General features: G+C 35.5%; 1 protein-coding gene across 1 annotated transcript; it reads left to right on the top strand.

Moving 5' to 3' along the window:
- Positions 1-1911: 1911 nt before the first annotated feature.
- On the top strand, positions 1912-11229 carry SNRPD3 (small nuclear ribonucleoprotein D3 polypeptide). The gene is made up of 4 exons (XM_053700526.1): positions 1912-2022; positions 5567-5713; positions 7422-7614; positions 10657-11229. The coding sequence occupies exons 2-4, from the start codon at positions 5588-5590 to the stop codon at positions 10716-10718; spliced, it is 381 nt and encodes a 126-aa protein (XP_053556501.1). The 5' UTR covers positions 1912-2022; positions 5567-5587; the 3' UTR covers positions 10719-11229.
- Positions 11230-21371: the final 10142 nt, after the last annotated feature.

Genomic DNA, 21371 nt, shown 5'->3' with positions numbered 1-21371 from the left:
GGGCTTTATGGTTACTGATGCATGCTTTGAGGGTTCTATAACGTCCCAGAAACTAAAGGGATTCCTTAAAGAAACACTTTTCCGGATTTGGGCCACATTGGATCATAGTACTTGGAGTTTCAGGGAGATTGCACTCCATTTGCTGGCATCAGGGAGCCGCTATTACAATCAGGGAGACTCCCTGAACTTCAGGGAGACTTGGGATGTCTGGCATTAACCCATGCATGATTAAGGGAAATTAATCCTGAAACATCGCTGTTTTTTTAAGTCCTGAAATAAAGAGTTTGCTATTTGGAGTGCTGTGGACATTACCTTCTTTGTGATTACTGTGAGGTGAATAGGCAGTTCACCTGTCTACACGAGCACCCATTTTACAGAAGGTGCTGTTCCTTTCTACTTTTTTCATGCATTTCATTAGGTTGTGGCTTCAAAACACAAAATCAGAGCTTTAATATACACAAATAAACCGTAGAAAGCTAATTTTCATACCTTTTTTACTCTGCAGTTGGTAAAAAAAAAACAATTGTAAACACATTAAGGGAAAAACTATTTTACAGTATACTGTCCCTTTAAGATGGTGGTGAGAAGTGTGGGTGGGGGGCTGTGAGAACTGTTTGGGGGGATCAAGGAGGTGGGAGGGTAATACCTACATTATAATACCAGCTAACTAATTAACCCCTTTACTGATGGAAACTTCATAAGTGTGATGCGCAGCTGCAATTCAAAATTGCCTTCTACTTACTGATAAACAATGACAAAGCCATAAATGTCTGCTATTTCTTAACAAAGGGGATCCCAGAGAAGCTTTTACAATATTTTCTCTTGTCACTGCAGTAGTTGTGTGTAAATAATTTCAGTGAGAAACCCGAAGTTTGTGAAAAGGTTTACATTTATTTTTAATACGATCACATTTGGTGGTAAAACTATTTACCAAAAGGGGCCAAGATCTTAAGTTGTCTACTAAAATATATATATGTAGTTTTGATGGGTAAATAAAAAGATGGAGCTATTTTTCTGTTTAAATGGAGTGATAGCAAAATACCTACAAATCCCGACCCCAGTTATTTTGGCCAAGTTTTTCTCTAAAATTCCCCATCCGGAAGGGGTAAAGGTGGCTGGAAATGTTGAAACAAACAAGGGACACATTGTGGTTTCATGGCTATATGTTGAAGAACTCTGTATCCAGCGCTAGGGAACTTTGTAGCACTGTACAATTAAATAATGATAATATTTGAATGAAGGAGAAGCTGTCTCATTTAATGATTTTTGATGTTTGGGTGCAAATGATTTATTCTTCAAAATAAAGAGGGGAAAACTTAAAAGCAAATACTGTAGCCACTTCCTTTGTAACGTTTGCAGGATTTTCTGTCAGGTGAACTTCAAGGATTAGTCTAAACTTTAGTTGTATAAGAAGTTATTTTGCGCGCCCAATTCTATTTCAAACAAAGAGCAGCAATATTCGCGTATCATAGTAGTGCAACAATCATATTTTAGAAATGAACAGAATCAAGGATACATTTCTATATAAACAAGTGTGTCTTTAATTGGGTACTGCAATTAAACGCACAGTCATAGACGCAAATAGATTAAACAAACGACATATATGAGACAACAGGCAAATTATGTATTGTGAGAGGAAGACAGTATCAGATCAAACACGGTTTATACGTTCCATTTCTTTAATCACATACAACACGGAGCATATATCTTTTGTGAATGGTTCTTATTGCGCCATTTACATTGTCGTTTAGTTCCCTCCTAGCAATATTACATATCACTATATTTTTAGGAATGTTTTTGTTATTGTTCTTATATATGTAATGTATAAATATAATACCCTATAGAAATAATTGTTCAGATAAAGGGGCGGAACTTTGCAACACGCACTTATTTCCGGCGTGAGCATTTCACGCTTGCGCCAATAGTAAGGACGTAAGAAGCTGTGTTAGTTCTGGTTCCTGTGTGGTGCATTGTGGTACACAGACTAGAACGCCATTACAACGCGGAGCGGGAGTCACGCTAGTAAGTAAATTGTTTGAGCGTTACATTTAGCTTTGTGCAGGAGATGTTATTAACTTCGGCAATGATTAGTACCATCTAGTATATCCCCTCAGCATAGACTGCTCTGGTGCGTGTTTTATGTTCTTTGTCCTCGCTACTGGGCCTTCGCGCTTCTTTACTGAGCAACATGCAGTCTGCTAGCGCAAAGCACATTAGGTGTGGCAGACTTCTTCGACTAATCCCAATTCACTGAGTTTATTACATGTACACATAATGCAGTTGTGTGTGTGTGCTATGAATCAAATCGGTCAAAAGTTTAATTAAAACTATTCTTTTTTTTTAAGATTTGAAGGCATTCAATAAGTGACTTCACAGGCGATACATATTTCTGCTGTTTTTTTATAATTAAAAGGATAATTTGTTTTTAAAATATTATACTGCTATGGATTCACTGCATCAGTTTACTGAAATTTGTCTAGAGTAAGAATTTACCCCCCCCCCCCTCTTTTAAATGGCTATGTTCCTAGCTTAAAAAGCAGCATTCTCTTAAAGGGACATGAAACCCATTTTTTTTATTTCATGATTCAGATAGAGCATACACTTTTAAACTTTCTAATTTGTTTCATTATCTTGGTATCATTTGTTGAAGATGCAGCCATAGACTAATGGTTTCTAACTGAACTCATGGGTGAGCCAATCACATTCAATGTATATATGCAGCTACCAATCAACAGCTAGAACCTAGGTTCTCTGCTGTTCATGTGCTTGCCTAGATAAACCTTTCAGCAAGAGAAGGAAGCAAATAGAAGTAAATTGGAACGCTGTTTAAAATGGTGTTCTCTATTTGAATCATGAAAACATTTTTGGGTTTCATGTTCCTTTAAATATATCTATCTCAAGTATCTTTTGCTTATTACATATGTTGCCTGTTTCGCCGTGAAATCTTTTAAAAATTGTGTTCAAATCCTATATAAACTTTCATATACTAGCATTTGCTTTGTTCCCATAATCTTTGTTGAAGGGATACTTGGGTAGGTGTCTGCAGAACTACACAGCAGGAAATAGTGCTGCCATCTAGTACTCTTGCAAATGGATAACCTTCTTGCAAAATGGGCAGACTCCTAACCATACTTCCCTGCTCCTCATCCAAAGAACCCAGAGAACAAAGAAATTGATAATGGAAGTAAAATTGGAAGTTTAAGATTCCATGTTCTATTTGACTCATGAAAGAAAAAAAATTGGGTTTCATAAATCTTTAACATCAAGACAGTCTATGAATAAGTGACCTTGGTGCAAATCATGTAAAACTTGATTTGCTTTTTGCGGTGGCTTGCAGTTCCTCCACCATAACACGTACAACCTCAGCAGGTTGGGTATTGTAGTTCCCTTTCAGGTATAGTACCTGGAGGCCTTTAAAGCAGCTAGTGTTTGTCAGGTTTCTTCTCTGGATTACCAGTGTTGCTCATGACTAGAAAAAGTAATTATATTCAATAGCAGTGAAAATACAAGGGGCAAAACCGAAATTGGCAAAATAAGCTTGTAAATTAGGGAATTAGGCTGTCATTCTGCAAGTGTAGACTGTTAGCATGTGCCTTGTAAACATGGGGAGAACAAAAATCTATCACTGAAGCTTCAAGGTTTTGTTAACGGACTTACTCTAACAAATTTAGATTTCTTGTTGTCCTGTCCTCTTAATATTTATAAAGCCGCTGCATATTCAACAGGGCTATGATTATTTTTAGTTCCATGACATTAATAAAGTAAGTCTCACTGCAGATATCTTTTTACCGCATCCTAAATGATCTTTAATTAGCAGTTCTTATTTTTACTTAAAGGGCCAGTAAACATAGAAAATTATGTTGTATAATTCTGTGCAGAATTAAATAACAGTATATTAGTGCTAGCTTTATAGAACCTAATATTGCCTGTGAACTGTACTCTACTGAGTGGGGTCTATTTTTTTACACTGAGCACATCTGGCCAGCTATCTAGTCACAGCCTGGCCCGACCGCACCATTACACTCAGTGCAGCTCGCTCCTTGTCTGCCCAACAGCGAGCTGCACTGAGTGTAATGGTGTGGCCGGGCTGTGACTAGACAGCTGGCCAAATGCGCTCAGTGTAAAAAAAACAAAACAGACCCACTCAGTAGAGCACAGAGAGTGGGTCTGAAAAACGCACTTTTTTTAAAATAAAAGTTCACAGGCAATATTAGGTTCTATAAAGCTAGCACTAATATGATATATAATTCTGCACTATGTGCAGAATTATATAACATTATTTTCTATGTTTACTGGCCCGTTATGGAACTTGTAAATAATGTAAGTCAGATTTCATTTTGGGACATTTAGGTTTTTTTATGTAATTTCCAAGTTTGCTATAAAGGAGCGCTTGACAGATTTGCGTCTGGATCCATCCCTTTCCCCACAAAATGCACTCACTTTTGTGAGTCTTTTGGCTGTCATAGCTCTAGCTGTAGTTTATTCTATCACTAAAGCAGGGCTTGGCAAACCCAGGAGCCATGGAGCCACTGGCTCCTAGAATTTTACCCCTGGCTCCTAACATTGACTTATTCTCCATACATCTATATACAAATACTACTGTGCTAAAAGTAAGATTTGCTCCTAAATATTCTTACTGGCTCCTAAATTTTAAAGATTTGTCAGCTCCTGGACTAAAAATTTGCAGGCCCTATTCGCACATAGGTTAGGAAAAAGGAACAGCAGGTCCAAGAACTCTAAAGTGTTGGAAGTTGCACATCATCCAGCTTGTACCGCATTGGTACACTATGTGAAATAATTTTAGCTGTTGCATGCTGTGCACAGGATGCTTCAGCAAAAAGGAGAGCATATTGAGTAGATGGTGTTCATAGCCAGAAAGTAGTGCCAGCTCAGTTATATCTAGTCACCTTGGTGCTTGTGAAGGTGTGCTGTAAAATTATATCCTGCTTAAGTTGCACAAAATTATCAGAAGTTTAACAGTCACTAACCAAAGAATACATGGCATATAAGATGTGTAGATTTATAGGGACAGTCTACTTATAAAATAATTACTTAAAATAGAGTCCCTTTATTACCCATTTCCCAGTTGTTTTAATATAACCAACACTGTTATATTAATATACTTATTACCTGTATATAAACCTCTGCAGACTGCCTATATATATATATATATATTTTTTTTTTAACTTGCATTTTAGCCAATAAGTGCTGGTTTCTACATAGGGAGTGAGCACAACATTTGTATATCTATCGATCTCGCATGAATTGGCACTGTCTGGCTTTGAAAAGGTAATACAATGCATTGGGATAAGAGGCGGCCGTAACAAGCATTTTAAACAAAAAAAAAATCAAGTTGACTTTCCCTTTAATATCTTTTTAATCCTTACCAAATTATTGTATGTAGTCACTTTGATAGACCTAAGCACCCATGCAATCCTGCTCTGCTGCCTTTAGATAACCAACTGTTGAATGGTAGTTTTTCCATAGTATTACAAGAATGTCATTGGTGGATATGTAGATGTGCATTATTGCATACTCTTCTAACATTACTTTGTTTCTCCTGTAGGTTTTTTTCTTGTCTGCCAAAATGTCTATTGGAGTGCCCATCAAAGTCCTGCATGAAGCAGAAGGACACGTAGTCACATGCGAAACAAACACAGGAGAAGTGTACAGGGGGAAGTTAATTGAAGCAGAGGATAACATGAATTGTCAAGTAGGTGACATCTACCTTCATTGTTTTGTACAGTGTTTTACTCGTAGCCTAGCTCACACATCACCGTGCTAATTGAAGCTAACAGCCTAGGGTGCCCACTTCTTGACATTTTAGACTTGCCTTAGAATTCTATGTAAATAGAATGACTGCATTATATTTAAAGGGACAGTAAACCTAAAAAATGTTATATAATTCTGCACATAGTGCAGAATTATATAACATTATTTTACTGCTATAGTAATAAAACCCTTTCTTCTAATGCACTATGTGCAGAATTATATAACATTATTTTTAGGTTTACTGACACTTTAATTAAATACTTAAATATATTGGCAAATCTTTTTAATATCCCTTACTTATAATACAAAAACTTAAAGAATTCTCAGCACCATTAATTCATATGATTTTTAATAAAGCATCTTTAACAGGTACAGCAAAAAATCAAGCAACGTTTCGGGATATCCTCCATTAATCATGCTCATTTTTAAAATTAAAACGTGTGTAACCTTTTTATATTTTTTTTATATTAACCCATACATTGCTGCATACATCATATTGTGCAATACTACCACTTAATGGTCAATATTTAAATTCACATACAAAAAAACTACGTATTTTAAACTAGTTTAGTTTAAAATGTTTTTTTTTTCCTATGTGAATTTAAACATTGGCCACTAGTATTGCCCAATATGATGTATGCAACAATGCATGGGTTAATATGAAAACCCTATAAAAGGTTATACACATTGAATGAGCATGAGAATATCCCGAAACGTTTGCTTGTGCAGTTATCACATTTGGATATGAAATGTTTGATCAGTTACTATACATAAATTTAAAGTATACAGCAACACTTTATTTCCCTGTAATTTAGCTCTGGAAATGTTTCCAGTTCTTGGAATCAGAAATACATTCTGCAGACTTAATCTTAAAAGGACAGCAAACCTCATTTCCAGACATTTCTGTTGTGTTGTCAAATAACATATCAGCCTAGTAGAAATGATTTTAAAGGGATAGTAAACACCTTGTAATTACAAGACATTTCTGTTATGTCTATATAGAATAACATATTTGCCAAGTCTTAATTGTTTTTACTGTAATTATATTTTATTTATCAATAGCCAAATTTCACCCACCATTTTCCTTATTTGAAAAATCAGTCTGAGCTTTAGTCTACAGGCAAGGCTGTTCATGACTATGTTAGTGTAGTGTGCATTGTTTTGCAGTTATCTGAAAGTCTATTAGAGACCTATTTAGCAGGGTTAGTCTTGAAGTCTGCAGGGTGCAGTTGAAGTTCTGTGAATTAGAAATTGCTCAATTTTCAGAGAAAAGGGGCAAAATAAATAATGGAAGTATATTGCATAGTTGGTTCATTATGTATAACTAAACATTTTATATTAAAACATCAGTGTTTACTGTCTCTAAGCAGACAGGGATTAGAGCATTTCATTTTTTTCCTACAATGGCCTTAAACTTGGCTAACACTTGTTCATGGCAAATAGCAGTTATGTTTATTACAGGTATTAGGTGTAATATTGCTGTAAAATTTAAACTGCATGTGTGGTGCTCTTTCTGCAATAGCTGTTTTACTAATTGTGTTGAAGTTTTACAGTATCCTTTATACACCCCATATCAGCTCAACAAGTGAACCAACAAAAGTCTCATTTGTTACAGGATAGAAATTTTATTTAATTTTTTTCCTCCCCAGATGTCAAACATTACAGTAACATACAGGGATGGCAGAGTGGCACAGCTGGAGCAGGTCTACATCAGAGGCAGCAAAATAAGATTCCTCATTCTTCCGGACATGTTAAAGAATGCCCCTATGTTAAAGAGCATGAAGAATAAAAATCAGGGTTCGGGTGCTGGCAGAGGGAAAGCTGCTATCCTCAAAGCCCAAGGTAAGTGATTTTACAATACTTTGTAGACAACACTGATATTCAGTTGGAGCAGTATTTAACAGATTTGGGCAACAACGTATTTAATTTTTTTTTGGGGGGCGGTGAAGAGATCTTCACCGATTTGACTGTCGGGCTCAGTAAATGAGCACAGCATTTAGTTTTGTATTTGGTCCCTGGGCAGAATTATAATGCTAGTTATTATACAGTACTGGGTCCCCAGATAGACAATCATTGCAGCGACCAGGAATTAAACACTTTTTTTAGTAGTCTCCACATACCACCTCTTTCCCCACCTATTGCAAGTCTCAATAACTGCAGGAAGTACAGCATGCCTGATGGTAATTGGTCCTGGCAAACTTATGCTTTAAGAAAAACAAGCTTCAATTTATGTGATAGTTTGACTGAACAGTTTAATGCTATCACATTAGTATTAGTATGCATTTGTTTATGCAATTCTAATGCATTTAAAGGGACATGAAACCCAAAATGTTTTTTTATTATTCAGATAGAGAATACAATTTTAAACAACTTCCCAATTTACTTTTGTTTAATTTGCTTCCTTCTCTTGTTATCCTTTGCTGAAATGTTTATCTAGGTAAGCTCAGTAGCAGCAAAGAACCAAGGTTCTAGCTGCTGATTGGTGGCTGTGTATATCTCTATCTCTATCTATCTATTCTATATCTATCTATCTATTCTATATCTATCTATCTATTCTATATCTATCTATCTATTCTATATCTATATCTATCTATTCTATATCTATCTATTCTATATCTGTATCTATCTATTCTATATCTATATCTATTCTATATCTATCTATTCTATATCTATATCTATTCTATATCTATATCTATCTATTCTATATCTATATCTATCTATTCTATATCTATCTATATCTATATCTATATCTATATCTATCTATATCTATCTATATCTATATCTATCTATATCTATATCTATCTATTTCTATATCTATATCTATCTATTTCTATATCTATATCTATCTATTTCTATATCTATATCTATCTATTTCTATATCTATATCTATCTATTTCTATATCTATCTATTTCTATTTCTATATCTATATCTATATCTATCTATTTCTATTTCTATATCTATCTATTTCTATATCTATATCTATCTATTTCTATATCTATATCTATCTATTTCTATTTCTATTTCTATATCTATCTATTTCTATATATTTCTATATCTATCTATTTCTATATCTATATCTATCTATTTCTATATCTATATCTATCTATTTCTATATCTATATCTATTTCTATATCTATATCTATTTCTATATCTATATCTATATCTATCTATTTCTATATCTATCTATTTCTATATCTATATCTATCTAATCTATATCTATCTAATCTATATATATCTATCTATTCTATATCTATATGTATCTATTCTATATCTGTATCTATCTATTCTATATCTATTTCTATATCTATTTCTATATCTATATCTATCTATTTCTATATCTATATCTATCTATTTCTATATCTATATCTATCTATTTCTATATCTATATCTATCTATTTCTATATCTATATCTATCTAATCTATATCTATCTAATCTATATATATCTATCTATTCTATATCTATATGTATCTATTCTATATCTGTATCTATCTATTCTATATCTATTTCTATATCTATTTCTATATCTATATCTATTTCTATATCTATATCTATCTATTTCTATTTCTATATCTATCTATTTCTATATCTATATCTATCTATTTCTATTTCTATATCTATATCTATCTATTTCTATTTCTATATATTTCTATTTCTATATATTTCTATATCTATCTATTTCTATATCTATCTATTTCTATATCTATCTATTTCTATATCTATATCTATCTATTTCTATATCTATCTATTCTATATCTATCCACTACATGGCTGTTTTTTACTGACCTTCATTCTAAAATTGAAGCCAGTAAGCTCAAATTAGTCCGGGGGGGGGGGGGTTGTGTTTTTGTTTTTCTTACCTCCAATGTTTGTAGCACAAATTTTATTACATTTGTGCTTTGGATAGCTTAAGTGTAATAACATATTATTTTTGGTATTTATTAATGTTAAAGTGAAGGTAAAGTTTTGTTAAGTAACATATGTTTTTAAGTACCTTATACTCGGTGAAATCCAGTCGCTAGGTTTTTTCCCCCCAAAAAATGTAATTATTTTGGTATATTTTTTAGCTTTATTTTTCATTCCGTTACCTGCCGAATCTCCGGCCATCCTCTATTTCCTGTTTTCTGACACTGTGACGTATAGAGCGGTCCCACCCGCTCTATACGTGTCTAGTAAGCTCGTGCACATCGAGCATAGGGTAACTGCGCATGCGCATACTCTTTGGACACGGATCTTTGCGCATGCGTTAATCGCGGTTGCTCGTCTCTACTGCGCTTCCTTTGTGCGCATGCGCGAAACGAGGATGCGCTCGCTTGGCCTCAAAGAACTACAAAAAGGCTACGCATGCGCATACATAACTAAACCTTGCTGACGTCAATTGACGGCCGCCTAACGGCCAGTTAATCAATTGGCTATTCAAACAACGTGATCGTTGTCTAGAAAAAAAATGAAATAACGGGTTGATTTACTGGGAGCCGGATCGAGGATAAGAATCAAAGATATCTAAAGTTAGAATGAGGTACATAAATAATGATGAATTAAAGTGCTATTATTTTGCAAAGAGATTGATTTCTTTGAAACAGTACTATTTACTTTACCTTCACTTTAAAGTATTACACAAGACTCACCTTGCTATGTTCTAATTGCCACCCTGCTTGCAAAATATACTATTCAGAGCACTGAAGCTTTAGAGAAGTTTACCCTTTCTATCCTTTGAAACCCTCATGTTATGTCACATCCCACAATGGGGGATGTAGGAATTGGTATGAACCGTTATAACTAACCTGTATTGCAAGCTATGCTGCACACATCCGTTACTAGTGTTATTGCTGTGTGAGCCTTTTACGGTCTTCTCCATAGTACTAACCCATCCTTTCTTTTCCAGTGGCAGCAAGAGGCAGAGGACGTGGAATGGGACGTGGAAATATTTTCCAAAAACGGCGATAACCAGGATTTCTTTGCATTTTTTTTTTACTGTTCTTTGGCCTGCTACTCTGGTGAATTTCCTTATGTATATTTTTTTTTTTGTTTAATAAAACTGTTCCTTACTGATTTTTAAACGTTACTTATTTGCTGTTTAATTGAATTCACATGCCAAATATACCTTGGGTTAATACTTAGTTATGATAATGCACATATGTATACTGTAACTAACATGACTGAAATATAAAAATTACTTATATATTTTACATTAACTCATAAATTGCATCAAAAGGTTCATGCTTTCTTACAAGTGTTTAATAAGGCTCAATTTGTAACTTAACGTATACTCCAGACGAGTCACATCTCAGTTTTATATTCAGGCACTGGAGAGGTAATGGCAGAAGAGAACAGACTGTATGTTACACACTTGTACTGGAGCGTGTAGTAAATAGAGTTAAAAACAGGCTTTTTTACATTAGACCAAAATGAACATTTTGAGACTAATTTGTTTAATAAAAATAAAATCTAAACAGAACTGTGCAACATAGTGTGAAATTCCTTTTCATCTCCTGGCGAATGTAAAAGGGACATGACGCACATTGTAATTAAAGGGATGTGAAACTCAACATTTTGTTTGATTCAGAGCATGAAATGTTAGAAAGCAGTTTAATTTATTTTGTTATCAAATTTTCTTTGCTCTATTGGTATCTTGTTGAAAAGCGGGAAAGTAGGCTCAGGATCATTCACGTGTCTGGAGCATTATATGGCAGCAGTTTTGTAAGAATATTATACAATTGCAAGAGCATTAGGGATCAGCACTACTTTCTGCAGTGTAGTATTTCAGACACCTACCTAGGTATCTCTAAAAAACGAATATAGAAGTAAATTGTAATATTTTTTTAAATAAGTTCTGCCTGAATTAAGATTTTTGGGGTTTCATATCCCTTTTAAAGGGACAGTAAACACCTTGTACTTTCAAGACATTCCTGTTTAGCTATAGAATAAATCAGCTGTCTAAACATTTTAAAGCAAAATAGTTTCTATTTTGCTGCATATTTTTTTTTTTCCCATTAGCGAAACACCATTCACTAGTTATCTTAATTGGTGAAGCCAATATTCTGTGATAACAATGCTAATATAAAGTGCATTTTTTTTTTGGTGGTTAAAATACATAAATGGCAAAGAATCTAAGAAGGAAAATATTGGTGCATTAAAATGTGTGAAGGTTAGCATGATTAATAGTGACAGGGAGAAGGCTGAGTACTAAACTAGTTATTTTCTTCAGTATTCTCATAAGAGGAACCAATGGGAGATAATTTGAAGCAAACTAGAACATAACAAGCCCGTACAATCAACTGGGTTATCTCTTAGAGGATATTAGGGGGGAAAAAGTATAATTTATTACCCAAATATAAGTAATTTTATGTATCTTGGCCCATAACCGGTGTAATACCAGTGAGACCCCTCTCCAGAGGGTCATTTGCTGAACCGTCCACTCCCTAGTTAACTAATAAAGGTAGCTCAGAGACCACCCCTTCCTATTGACATCCAGTCAAGTAGATGAACCAGGCAAAAGGGAGGGAGCCTGCTAAGTATTACCCAGGGTATGGGCCTAGATATAGAAATAGCTTATTTTGGTGAAGATTTCTAGTTATCTTGGCCCCCCCCTGGTAATACTTACCAGTGAGAAGAATAAAGAGCAGTAAATTACAATAAAGGGTTGGTAAAAAAAAATTAAGACTCCAGAACAAACTGCAAGAAATACTAAATCTAATAAGAAAACACTGAAGACAAAATCTTCTGACAAAATCTAGCAGAAACTGATTGGCAAGCGTCAATTTGTACCTAGAAACGGGATACCTGATCCCTTTCGGTCTGTAAGCTTTAGAGATCGTCTGTACAACCCATCCAGAGATGGTATATCTTGAACAATCCTGACCCTGAAGAGAATACCATGATCCTCTCTGGAACTTGCTCATACTATTACTTGTATGATCACAAAATTACTTCCAAATAAAGATGTAGACTTTGTAGCTCATTGTCTGTTTTGTTACAGCTTTTGCAAAGTAATGAGTCCTCTAGCAGAAATCTGAAAACGGATCACAACCAAAAAGGTTAATGGTTTCCTTAGATTTTCCTGCTTATCAGGACTGAAGGAAGGTCTTGACTCCAATAAAAAGTCAGACAACTTTGGCAACAGTTCTTGAGATTATTCCATCATGATTAAAGAATAAGGTATGGCAGTATCACATTAAGTACCTGAAATTCTAAACCTTTCCTTCTGATAAAATAGTCACTAGAAAAATGGTTTTCAATGTAAGAAACCAGATAGAAATAACACTAAGGATCCAAAAGGAAGATACCAGGATAAAATTGTAGAACTTTAACTTAGTTTGATATGGACCAATACTTGAAAATATTGCATTACGAAGACATCTTAAGCCGCAAGTGTTGGAGCACAAACTCCTTTCAAAAAGACAATCCTAATCAACTGAGATGCAAGATATTAGAAAAGTGCTAACAGACAATATTGGTTGATCCATTATAATGCTTTTATAACAGAATCGGAAAAGTTTTTTACACTCTTGTAAACCTACAACTATTAAGGGGTCGATTTATCAATATTCACTATCGTTAAAGGAACTGAACAGAAAAGTTGGTACTATGTAAGCACTCTTGTGAGCATATAGTAACTTAGGGTATTGGCATCATAGAACAATTAAAACTTGAATAGAGTAATATTAACCCCTTAATGACCGAGGACGTGCAGGGTACGTCCTCAAAAAAAAGGCAGTTAACGCCTGAGGACGTACCCTGCACGTCCTCGGTTTGGAAAGCAGCTGGAAGCGATCCTGCTCGCTTCCAGCTGCTTTCCGGTTATTGCAGTGATGCCTCGATATCGAGGCATCCTGCAATAACCATTTGTAGCCATCCGGTGCAGAGAGAGCCACTCTGTGGCCCTCTCTGCACCGGACATTAACGGCTACGTTCGTTGGTGGGTGGGAGCCGGTATGGGAGGTGGGTGGCGGCCATCGATGGCCTTTGTGATGCGGAGGGGGGCGGGATCGGGGGCGGGGACGACCGGGGGGGACGCGCACGGACGCGCGCGCGTGCACGGGGAGGGAGCGGGTGGGAACCACTACCTACAGAAAATGTTTGTTAGAAGTGGGGATCAAAGGGGTTAATATGGTTTTTTTGGTGATCGGTTTGGCTGGTGGGGTATTGGACTGTGGGGGGGAAGCTACACTACAGAAACAAAAAGTAAAACATAAAAAATAAAACATTTTTATTTGCAAACTGGGTACTGGCAGACAGCTGCCAGTACCCAAGATGGCCCCAATAAGGCAGAGGGGGAGGGTTAGGGAGCTATTTTGGGGGGATCAGGGAGGTTGGGGGCTAAGGGGGGACCCTACATAGCAGCATATGTAAATATGCTTAAAAAAAAATTTTTTTTTTTTTTTATACCTTTTATTTTAGTACTGGCAGACTTTCTGCCAGTACTTAAGATGGCGGGGACAATTGTGGGGTGGGGGAGGGAAGAGTGCTGTTTGGGAGGGATCAGGGGGTGGGATGTGTCAGGTGGGAGTCTGATCTCTACACTAAAGCTAAAATTAACCCTGCAAGCTCCCTACAAACTACCTAATTAACCCCTTCACTGCTGGCCATAATACACATGTGATGCGCAGCAGCATTTAGCGGCCTTATAATTACCAAAAAGCAACGCCAAAGCCATATATGTCTGCTATTTATGAACAAAGGGGATCCCAGAGAAGCATTTAAAACCATTTGTGCCATAATTGCACAAGCTGTTTGTAAATAATTTTAGTGAAAAACCTAAAGTTTGAAAAAGTGAACAATTTTTTTTTATTTGATTGCTTTTGGCGGTGAAATGGTGGCATGAAATATACCAAAATGGGCCTAGATCAATACTTGGGGTTGTCTACTACACTACACTAGAGCTAAAATTAACCCTAGAAGCTCCCTACATGCTCCCTAATTAACCCATTCACTGCTGGGCATAATACACGGTTGGTGCGCAGTGGCATTTAGCAGCCTTCTAATTACCAAAAAGCAAAGCCAAAGCCATATATGTCTGCTATTTATGAACAAAGGGGATCCCAGAGAAGCATTTACAACCATTTATTCCATAATTTCATGAGTTGTTTGTAAATAATTTCAGTGAGAAACCTAAAGTTTGTGAAAAAATTTGTGAAAAAGTAAAATAATTTTTTTATTTGATCGCATTCGGCGGTGAAATGGTGCCATGAAATATACCAAAATGGGCCTAGATCAATACTTTGGGATGTCTTCTAAAAAAAAATATATACATGTCAATGGATATTCAGAGATTCCTGAAAGATATTAGTGTCCCAATGTAACTAGCGCTAATTTTGAAAAAAAGTGGTTTGGAAATGGCAAAGTGCTACTTGTACTTATAGCCCTATAACTTGCAAAAAAAGTAAAGAACATGTAAACATTGGGTATTTCTAAACTCAGGACAAAATTTAGAAACTATTTAGCATGGGTGTTTTTTGGTGGTTGTAGATGTGTAACAGATTTTGGGGGTCAAAGTTAGAAAAAGTGTGTTTTTTTCCATTTTTTCCTCATATTTTATAATATTTTTTATAGTAAATTATAAGATATGATGAAAATAATGGTATATTTTGAAAGTCCATTTAATGGCAAGAAAAACGGTATATAATATGTGTGGGTACAGTAAATGAGTAAGAGGAAAATTACAGCTAAACACAAACACCACAAAAATGTAAAAATAGCCTTGGTCCCAAACGGACAGAAAATGGAAAAGTGCTGTGGTCATTAAGGGGTTAAAAATGGGTAAATTAAAACTAAAATGCTAGCAGGAATGAACCCTGATTATATATTAGATATGGTTACTGTGCCTGCAAATACATAACTTTACTATGTAATATGATCCACTAATACTGAGTTGCTAACTGACAGCAATATAAAGTCAGTATCACCCAACGATAGAGGATATATCTACGGTCATAACTATATTCATTCTAAGTGTATGCTGGTAGCAGTTTGAAATAAGTTAGAGGTAGTACATATTTACTGTTTCTCACAAAGTAGCTTTTTCACTGCGTTGATACCAGTTGCTATATATTATGTAAATACACTATTGATATTGGCTTATACTTAGTGTTTTATGTAGATACATTGTTGCCAATGGTCTATTTACAAATTAAATTATCACTGCAAGATCAGCACACTTTCTGTGAGTCTATGAAACTAGTGTGAAATAGCTGTAGGTTTAGGTGACTTGTTTTTTAGCATGTATTATATAATAGTGAACGTTTAATCATACGGTTTAATACCATTCATTAAGCTCCACACTAAATAGTGGTTAGGCTGTACCGCCATACAATATTACTTGTGGTTGATGGGTATTACTTTCTTTCATGTAGTTGGCCAGAGTCTATGAGCTAGTGACGTATGGGATATACATTCCTACCATGAGGGGCAAAGTTTCCCAAACCTCAAAAATGCCTATAAATACACCCCCACCACACCCACAATTGAGTTTTACAAACTTTGCCTCCTATGGAGGTGGTGAAGTAAGTTTGTGCTAGATTTCTACGTTGAAATGCGCTTCACAGCATGCTGAAGCCCAGTTTCCTCTCAGAGTGCAGTGAATGCTATAATTTATTGCGTCATTCTTGGCGCGAGAATTACGTTTGACGTAATGTCCTATTAGAGAAAAACCAATGGCACTACTTATAGGTGAAAATAAACGTTCCCTTTTATAATTTTTACTGGATTAGTAATTATTCATTAGGGGTAGGTGCTTGTACTGATAAACATTGAGGAATAGATCAGTAAAGAACTGAAGCACAAAGTACAAATATAGCACTCGCAACGTTTGGTTTGCATATGATTTGTGTATTTATGCAAGAAAACACAGAGGAAATAAAACGTAACTTTTAATGAATAATATAAATATTAAGAACAAGGGGTATAGAACATACTTAAAAAATACAACTTGCTGACTGTATGCGTGAAGAAAGGACCTAAATAATCAAAGGTGAATTATTTCCCACTAATCTAATATAGGTCACAATCTAATGTATATAAGGAATACAGGTGGTAAATGGCCTAGAAGGTAAGTGGTAAAGTCCTATGGTAAGTATAACTGTATATATTCGATAATGCTAATTTTTATATAGGCATATATAGACGGTATAAATGGTCTGACAGAAAGGGGGGAATATTGCTGTTATACTGTTCATGCATACATGTATGTCATATTAGAATAATGACCCATGTTGGTAAGTATACCTTTTAATACCTATAGTATATCTCCAAGAATTAAAGGGACAGGACACTGAACCCAAATTTTTTCTTTCATGATTCAGATAGAGCATACACTTTTAAGCAACTTTCTAATTTACTTCTATTATCAATTATTCTTCCTTCTCTTGCTATCTTTATTTTAAAAAGAAGGCATCTAAGCTAAGGAGCCAGCAAATGTTTGGTTTCAGAACAATGGACAGCACTGGTTTATTGGTGCTGTCCAATCAGCAAGGACAACCCAGGTTGTTCACCAAAAATGGGCCGGCATCTAACTTACATTCTTGCTTTTCAAATAAAGATACCAAGAGAATTAATAAAAATTGATAATAGGAGTAAATTAGAAAGTTGCTTAAAATTTCATGCTCTGTCTGAATCACAAAAGAAAAAAATTGGGTAGTGTCCCTTTAAGGAGATAGATCTGTAAGAACCATGGGTATATTCACAAAGTGGAAAAAAGTATATTAATCAGGGTTTTCTATTCATACCTGATGGAGTCGAATACTTTAGATACCATTAGTAAAAAGTGTACCTATTAGTACTACTTGTGTATCTTTACTGAAGTGAGATATACATGAATACCTAGAGTGTGTCCCTGATTAGAGGAAAATATATCTTAGAGTATCGTTGGTATAGCCTTATATGGAGGAAATGTATTTCGAAGTATCACATATGTATCTCCAAGTAAAGGAAATATACATATTAATACCGTTGATGTATCCCCAAATTGGGGTAGATGTACCTTTTTAATATCATTTATGTGGCTTGAAATTTTTAGGGAGATATCCCATTTGATGCCACAAATATATATCTGAATTGAGAAGGTATAACAGATAATATCTTAGGTGTATCCTCAGAGTGGAGAGCAAGATCTAAAATATCGTGTGTGTATCACAAGTGAGCAAAAGTATACCTTTAAATACCGTTGGGAGTCATAAGTGCCATTTAAACAGCCTCAAATAATCGAAAAGAAGTATATATATATATATATATATATATATATATATATATAAACTTGTGGATATCGTTGAAAATTATATACCTTTTAATACCGTAACCCCTAACTGGGGGAGATATACCTTTTTAATACCGTGGTTCAAATATACCTTTTAATACAGTAACCCCAAAGTGGGGGAGTTATACCTTTTAATACCGTTTGTGTGGCTTAGAAATTTAGGGAAATATCCCTTGTAATGCCATACGTGTATCTCTGAATTAAAGAGGTACTAGTAATATCTTCGATGTATCTCCAGAGTGGGGAGATGGATCTCAAATATCATTTATATATCCCCAAAGTGAGAAAAAGTATATTTTGGCATGTATGGCATGAAGAGAATATATACCTTTTAATACCGTGGGTTCATATATATACCTTAATGCCATAGAATGCAAGATTACCTATTAATACCGTTTACATAACATCCCAAGTGGAGAGATGTCAGTCCCCAAATTGGGGAAATATCTATTATAATGCCATATATCTCCAAATTGAGGAGATCTGTTAAGAAATGCAGTCTCCAAAGTGGAAACAAATATACCTGTTAATACCGTAGACAAGTGGTTACCTTTTTAATACCAAAAATATATTCCACAAAGTGGAAAAATGTATACCTTTTTAATACGGTTTAGCCATAAGTAAGCAAGTGCAGGTTAAAAAGGGGAGAGTGAGCAGGGACGCCACTGACGCGTTTTGCCGTCGTGGCTGTATCAAAGGGTTTGACGTAATATCATTTCCGGCGTCTTAGTTGGCGCAGAGAGTTTTCACGTAGTTGCGTCATCTATGACGCACGTGTTTGTTGCAGATGTTTTTGGCGCCACAAAATGTGTCAATTGTGGGCGTCATACTTGGTGCCAGTTTTTTTGACATTATTTAAGTCTTTGTTTCTTTTTGCTTCTGGTTTCCAAAGGCTTATTCTGTTTGCATTTTTTCCCATTACTGAAACTGTCATTTAAGGAATTTGATAATTTTGCTTTATATGTTTTTTTTATTATATATTGCAAGATGTCTCATTCTGACCCTGTATCAGAATCTACTTCTGGAATGCTGCTGCCTGATGTCGGGTCTACCAAAGCTAAGTGCATTTGTTGTAAACTTGTGGTAACTGTTCCTCCGGCTGTAGTTTGTGTTAGTTGTCATGATAAACTTTCAAAAGCAGACAATATTTCCATTAGTAGTAGTCCATTACCTGTTGTTCCTTTAACATCTAATGTTCAGGATATTCCTGTTAATGTGAGAAAATTTGTTTCTAATTCTATTCAGAAGGCCCTGTCTGTTATACCTCCTAATAAACGTAAAAGGTCTTTTAAAACTTCTCATAAATTAGATGAATTTTTAATTGACCGCCAGCTCTGATTTATCTATTTCTGATGAGGATCTATCTGGTTCAGAAGATTCTGCCTCCGATATTGACACTGACAAATCTTCATATTTATTTAAAATGGAGTTTATTCGTTCTTTATTAAAAGAGGTGTTTATTGCATTAGATATGGAGGAGACTAGTCCTCTTGATATTAAAACCAGTAAACGTTTAAATGCGGTTTTTAAACCTCGTAGTTATTCCAGAGGTTTTTCCAGTTCCTGATGCTATTTCGGATGTAATTTCTAGGGAATGGAATAGTTTGGGTACTTCATTTACTCCTTCTTTAAGGTTTAAGAGACTGTACCCTTTGCCGTCTGATAGATTGGAGTTTTGGGAAAAAATCCCCAAAGTTGATGGGGCTATCTACTCTTGCTAAACGTACTACTATTCCTACGGCAGATAGTACTTCTTTTAAAGATTCTTTAGATAGGAAGCTTGAATCTTATCTAAGAAAGGCTTATTTATGTTCAGGTCATCTTCTTAGGCCTGCTATTTCTTTGGCTGATGTTGCTGCGGCTTCAACTTTTTGGTTGGAGGCTTTAGCGCATCAAGTACCAGATCATAATGTGTATAGCATTGTTAAGCTACTTCAACATGCTAATAATTTCATTTGTGATGCCATTTTTGATATCATTAGAATTGATGTCAGGTATATGTCTTTAGCTATTTTAGCTAGAAGAGCTTTATGGCTTAAATAATAGAATGCTGCTATGACTTCTAAGTTAACGTTGCTATCTCTTTCTTTCCAAGGTAATAAATTGTTTGGTTCTCAGTTGGATTCTTTAATTTCAACTGTCACTGGGGGGAAGGGAGCTTTTTTGCCTCAGAATAAGAAATCTAAGGGTAAATTTAGGGCTGCTAACCGTTTTCGTTCCTTTCGTCAGAATAAGGAACAGAAGCCTGACCCTTCCCCTAAAGGAACGGTTTCCAATTGGAAGCCTTCTCCAGTCTGGAATAAATCCAAGCCTTTTAGAAAATCAAAACCGGCCCCCAAGTCCGCATGAAGGTGCGGCCCTCATTCCAGCACAGCTGGTAGGGGGCAGACTACGAATTTTCAAAGATGTTTGGATCAATTCAATTCAAAATCATTGGATTCAGAACATTGTTTCTCATGGGTACCCAGTAAAGGCTCAGGCTTTCCTGAAGTGTGTTTCAGACCTGCAGTCATCTGGGGTAATGGTGCCAGTTCCATATCTGGAACGGGGTCTTGGGTTTTATTCAAATCTATTCATTGTACCAAAGAAAGAGAATTATTTCAGACCAGTTCTAGATCTAAAAATTTTGAATCGTTATGTAAGAATACCAACATTCAAAATGGTGACTATAAGGACTATTCTGCCTTTTGTTCTGCAAGGGCATTATATGTCCACAATAGACTTACAGGATGCTTATCTTCATATTCCAATTAATCCAGATCACTATCAGTTCCTGAGATTCTCTTTTCTAGACAAGCATTACCAATTTGTTGCTCTTCCTTTTGGCCTAGCAACAGCTCCAAGGATCTTCTCAAAGTTTCTCGGTGCCCTTCTCTCTGTAATCAGAGAGTGGGGTATTGCGGTGTTTCCTTATTTGGACGATATCTTGGTACTTGCTCAGTCTTTACATTCTGCAGAATCTCACACGAATCAACTTGTGTTGTTTCTTCAAAAACATGGTTGGAGGATCAATTTACCAAAAAGTTCCTTGATTCCTCAGACAAGGGTAACCTTTTTAGGATTCCAAATAGATTCAGCATCCATGACTTTGTCTCTAACAGACAAAAGACGTCTGAAATTGGTTTCAGCTTGTCGGAACCTTCAGTCTCAGTCATTCCCTTCAGTAGCTATGTGCATGGAAGTTTTAGGTCTCATGACTGCATCATTGGACGCGATCCCCTTTGCTCGTTTTCACATGAGACCTCTTCAGCTTTGTATGCTGAACCTATGGTGAAGGGATTATACAAAGATATCACAATTGATATCCTTAAATCCCAATACTCGACTATCTCTGACGTGGTGGTTAGATC

Source organism: Bombina bombina, chromosome 2 (assembly GCF_027579735.1).
Source record: "Bombina bombina isolate aBomBom1 chromosome 2, aBomBom1.pri, whole genome shotgun sequence".
Classification (NCBI taxonomy): Eukaryota; Metazoa; Chordata; class Amphibia; order Anura; family Bombinatoridae; genus Bombina; species Bombina bombina.
The sequence above is the reverse complement of the archived record's forward strand: the minus strand, read 5'-3'. Positions and strand labels throughout refer to the sequence as shown.

Bases quoted from the DNA above. Each gene is read 5' to 3' on its own strand.
- SNRPD3 (XM_053700526.1), top strand. From the start codon at position 5,588: ATGTCTATTGGAGTGCCCATCAAAGTCCTGCATGAAGCAGAAGGACAC. The intron at 5,714-7,421 runs GTAGGTGACATC...TTTCCTCCCCAG, and splicing joins AGGATAACATGAATTGTCAA to ATGTCAAACATTACAGTAAC. The intron at 7,615-10,656 runs GTAAGTGATTTT...TTTCTTTTCCAG, and splicing joins TGCTATCCTCAAAGCCCAAG to TGGCAGCAAGAGGCAGAGGA.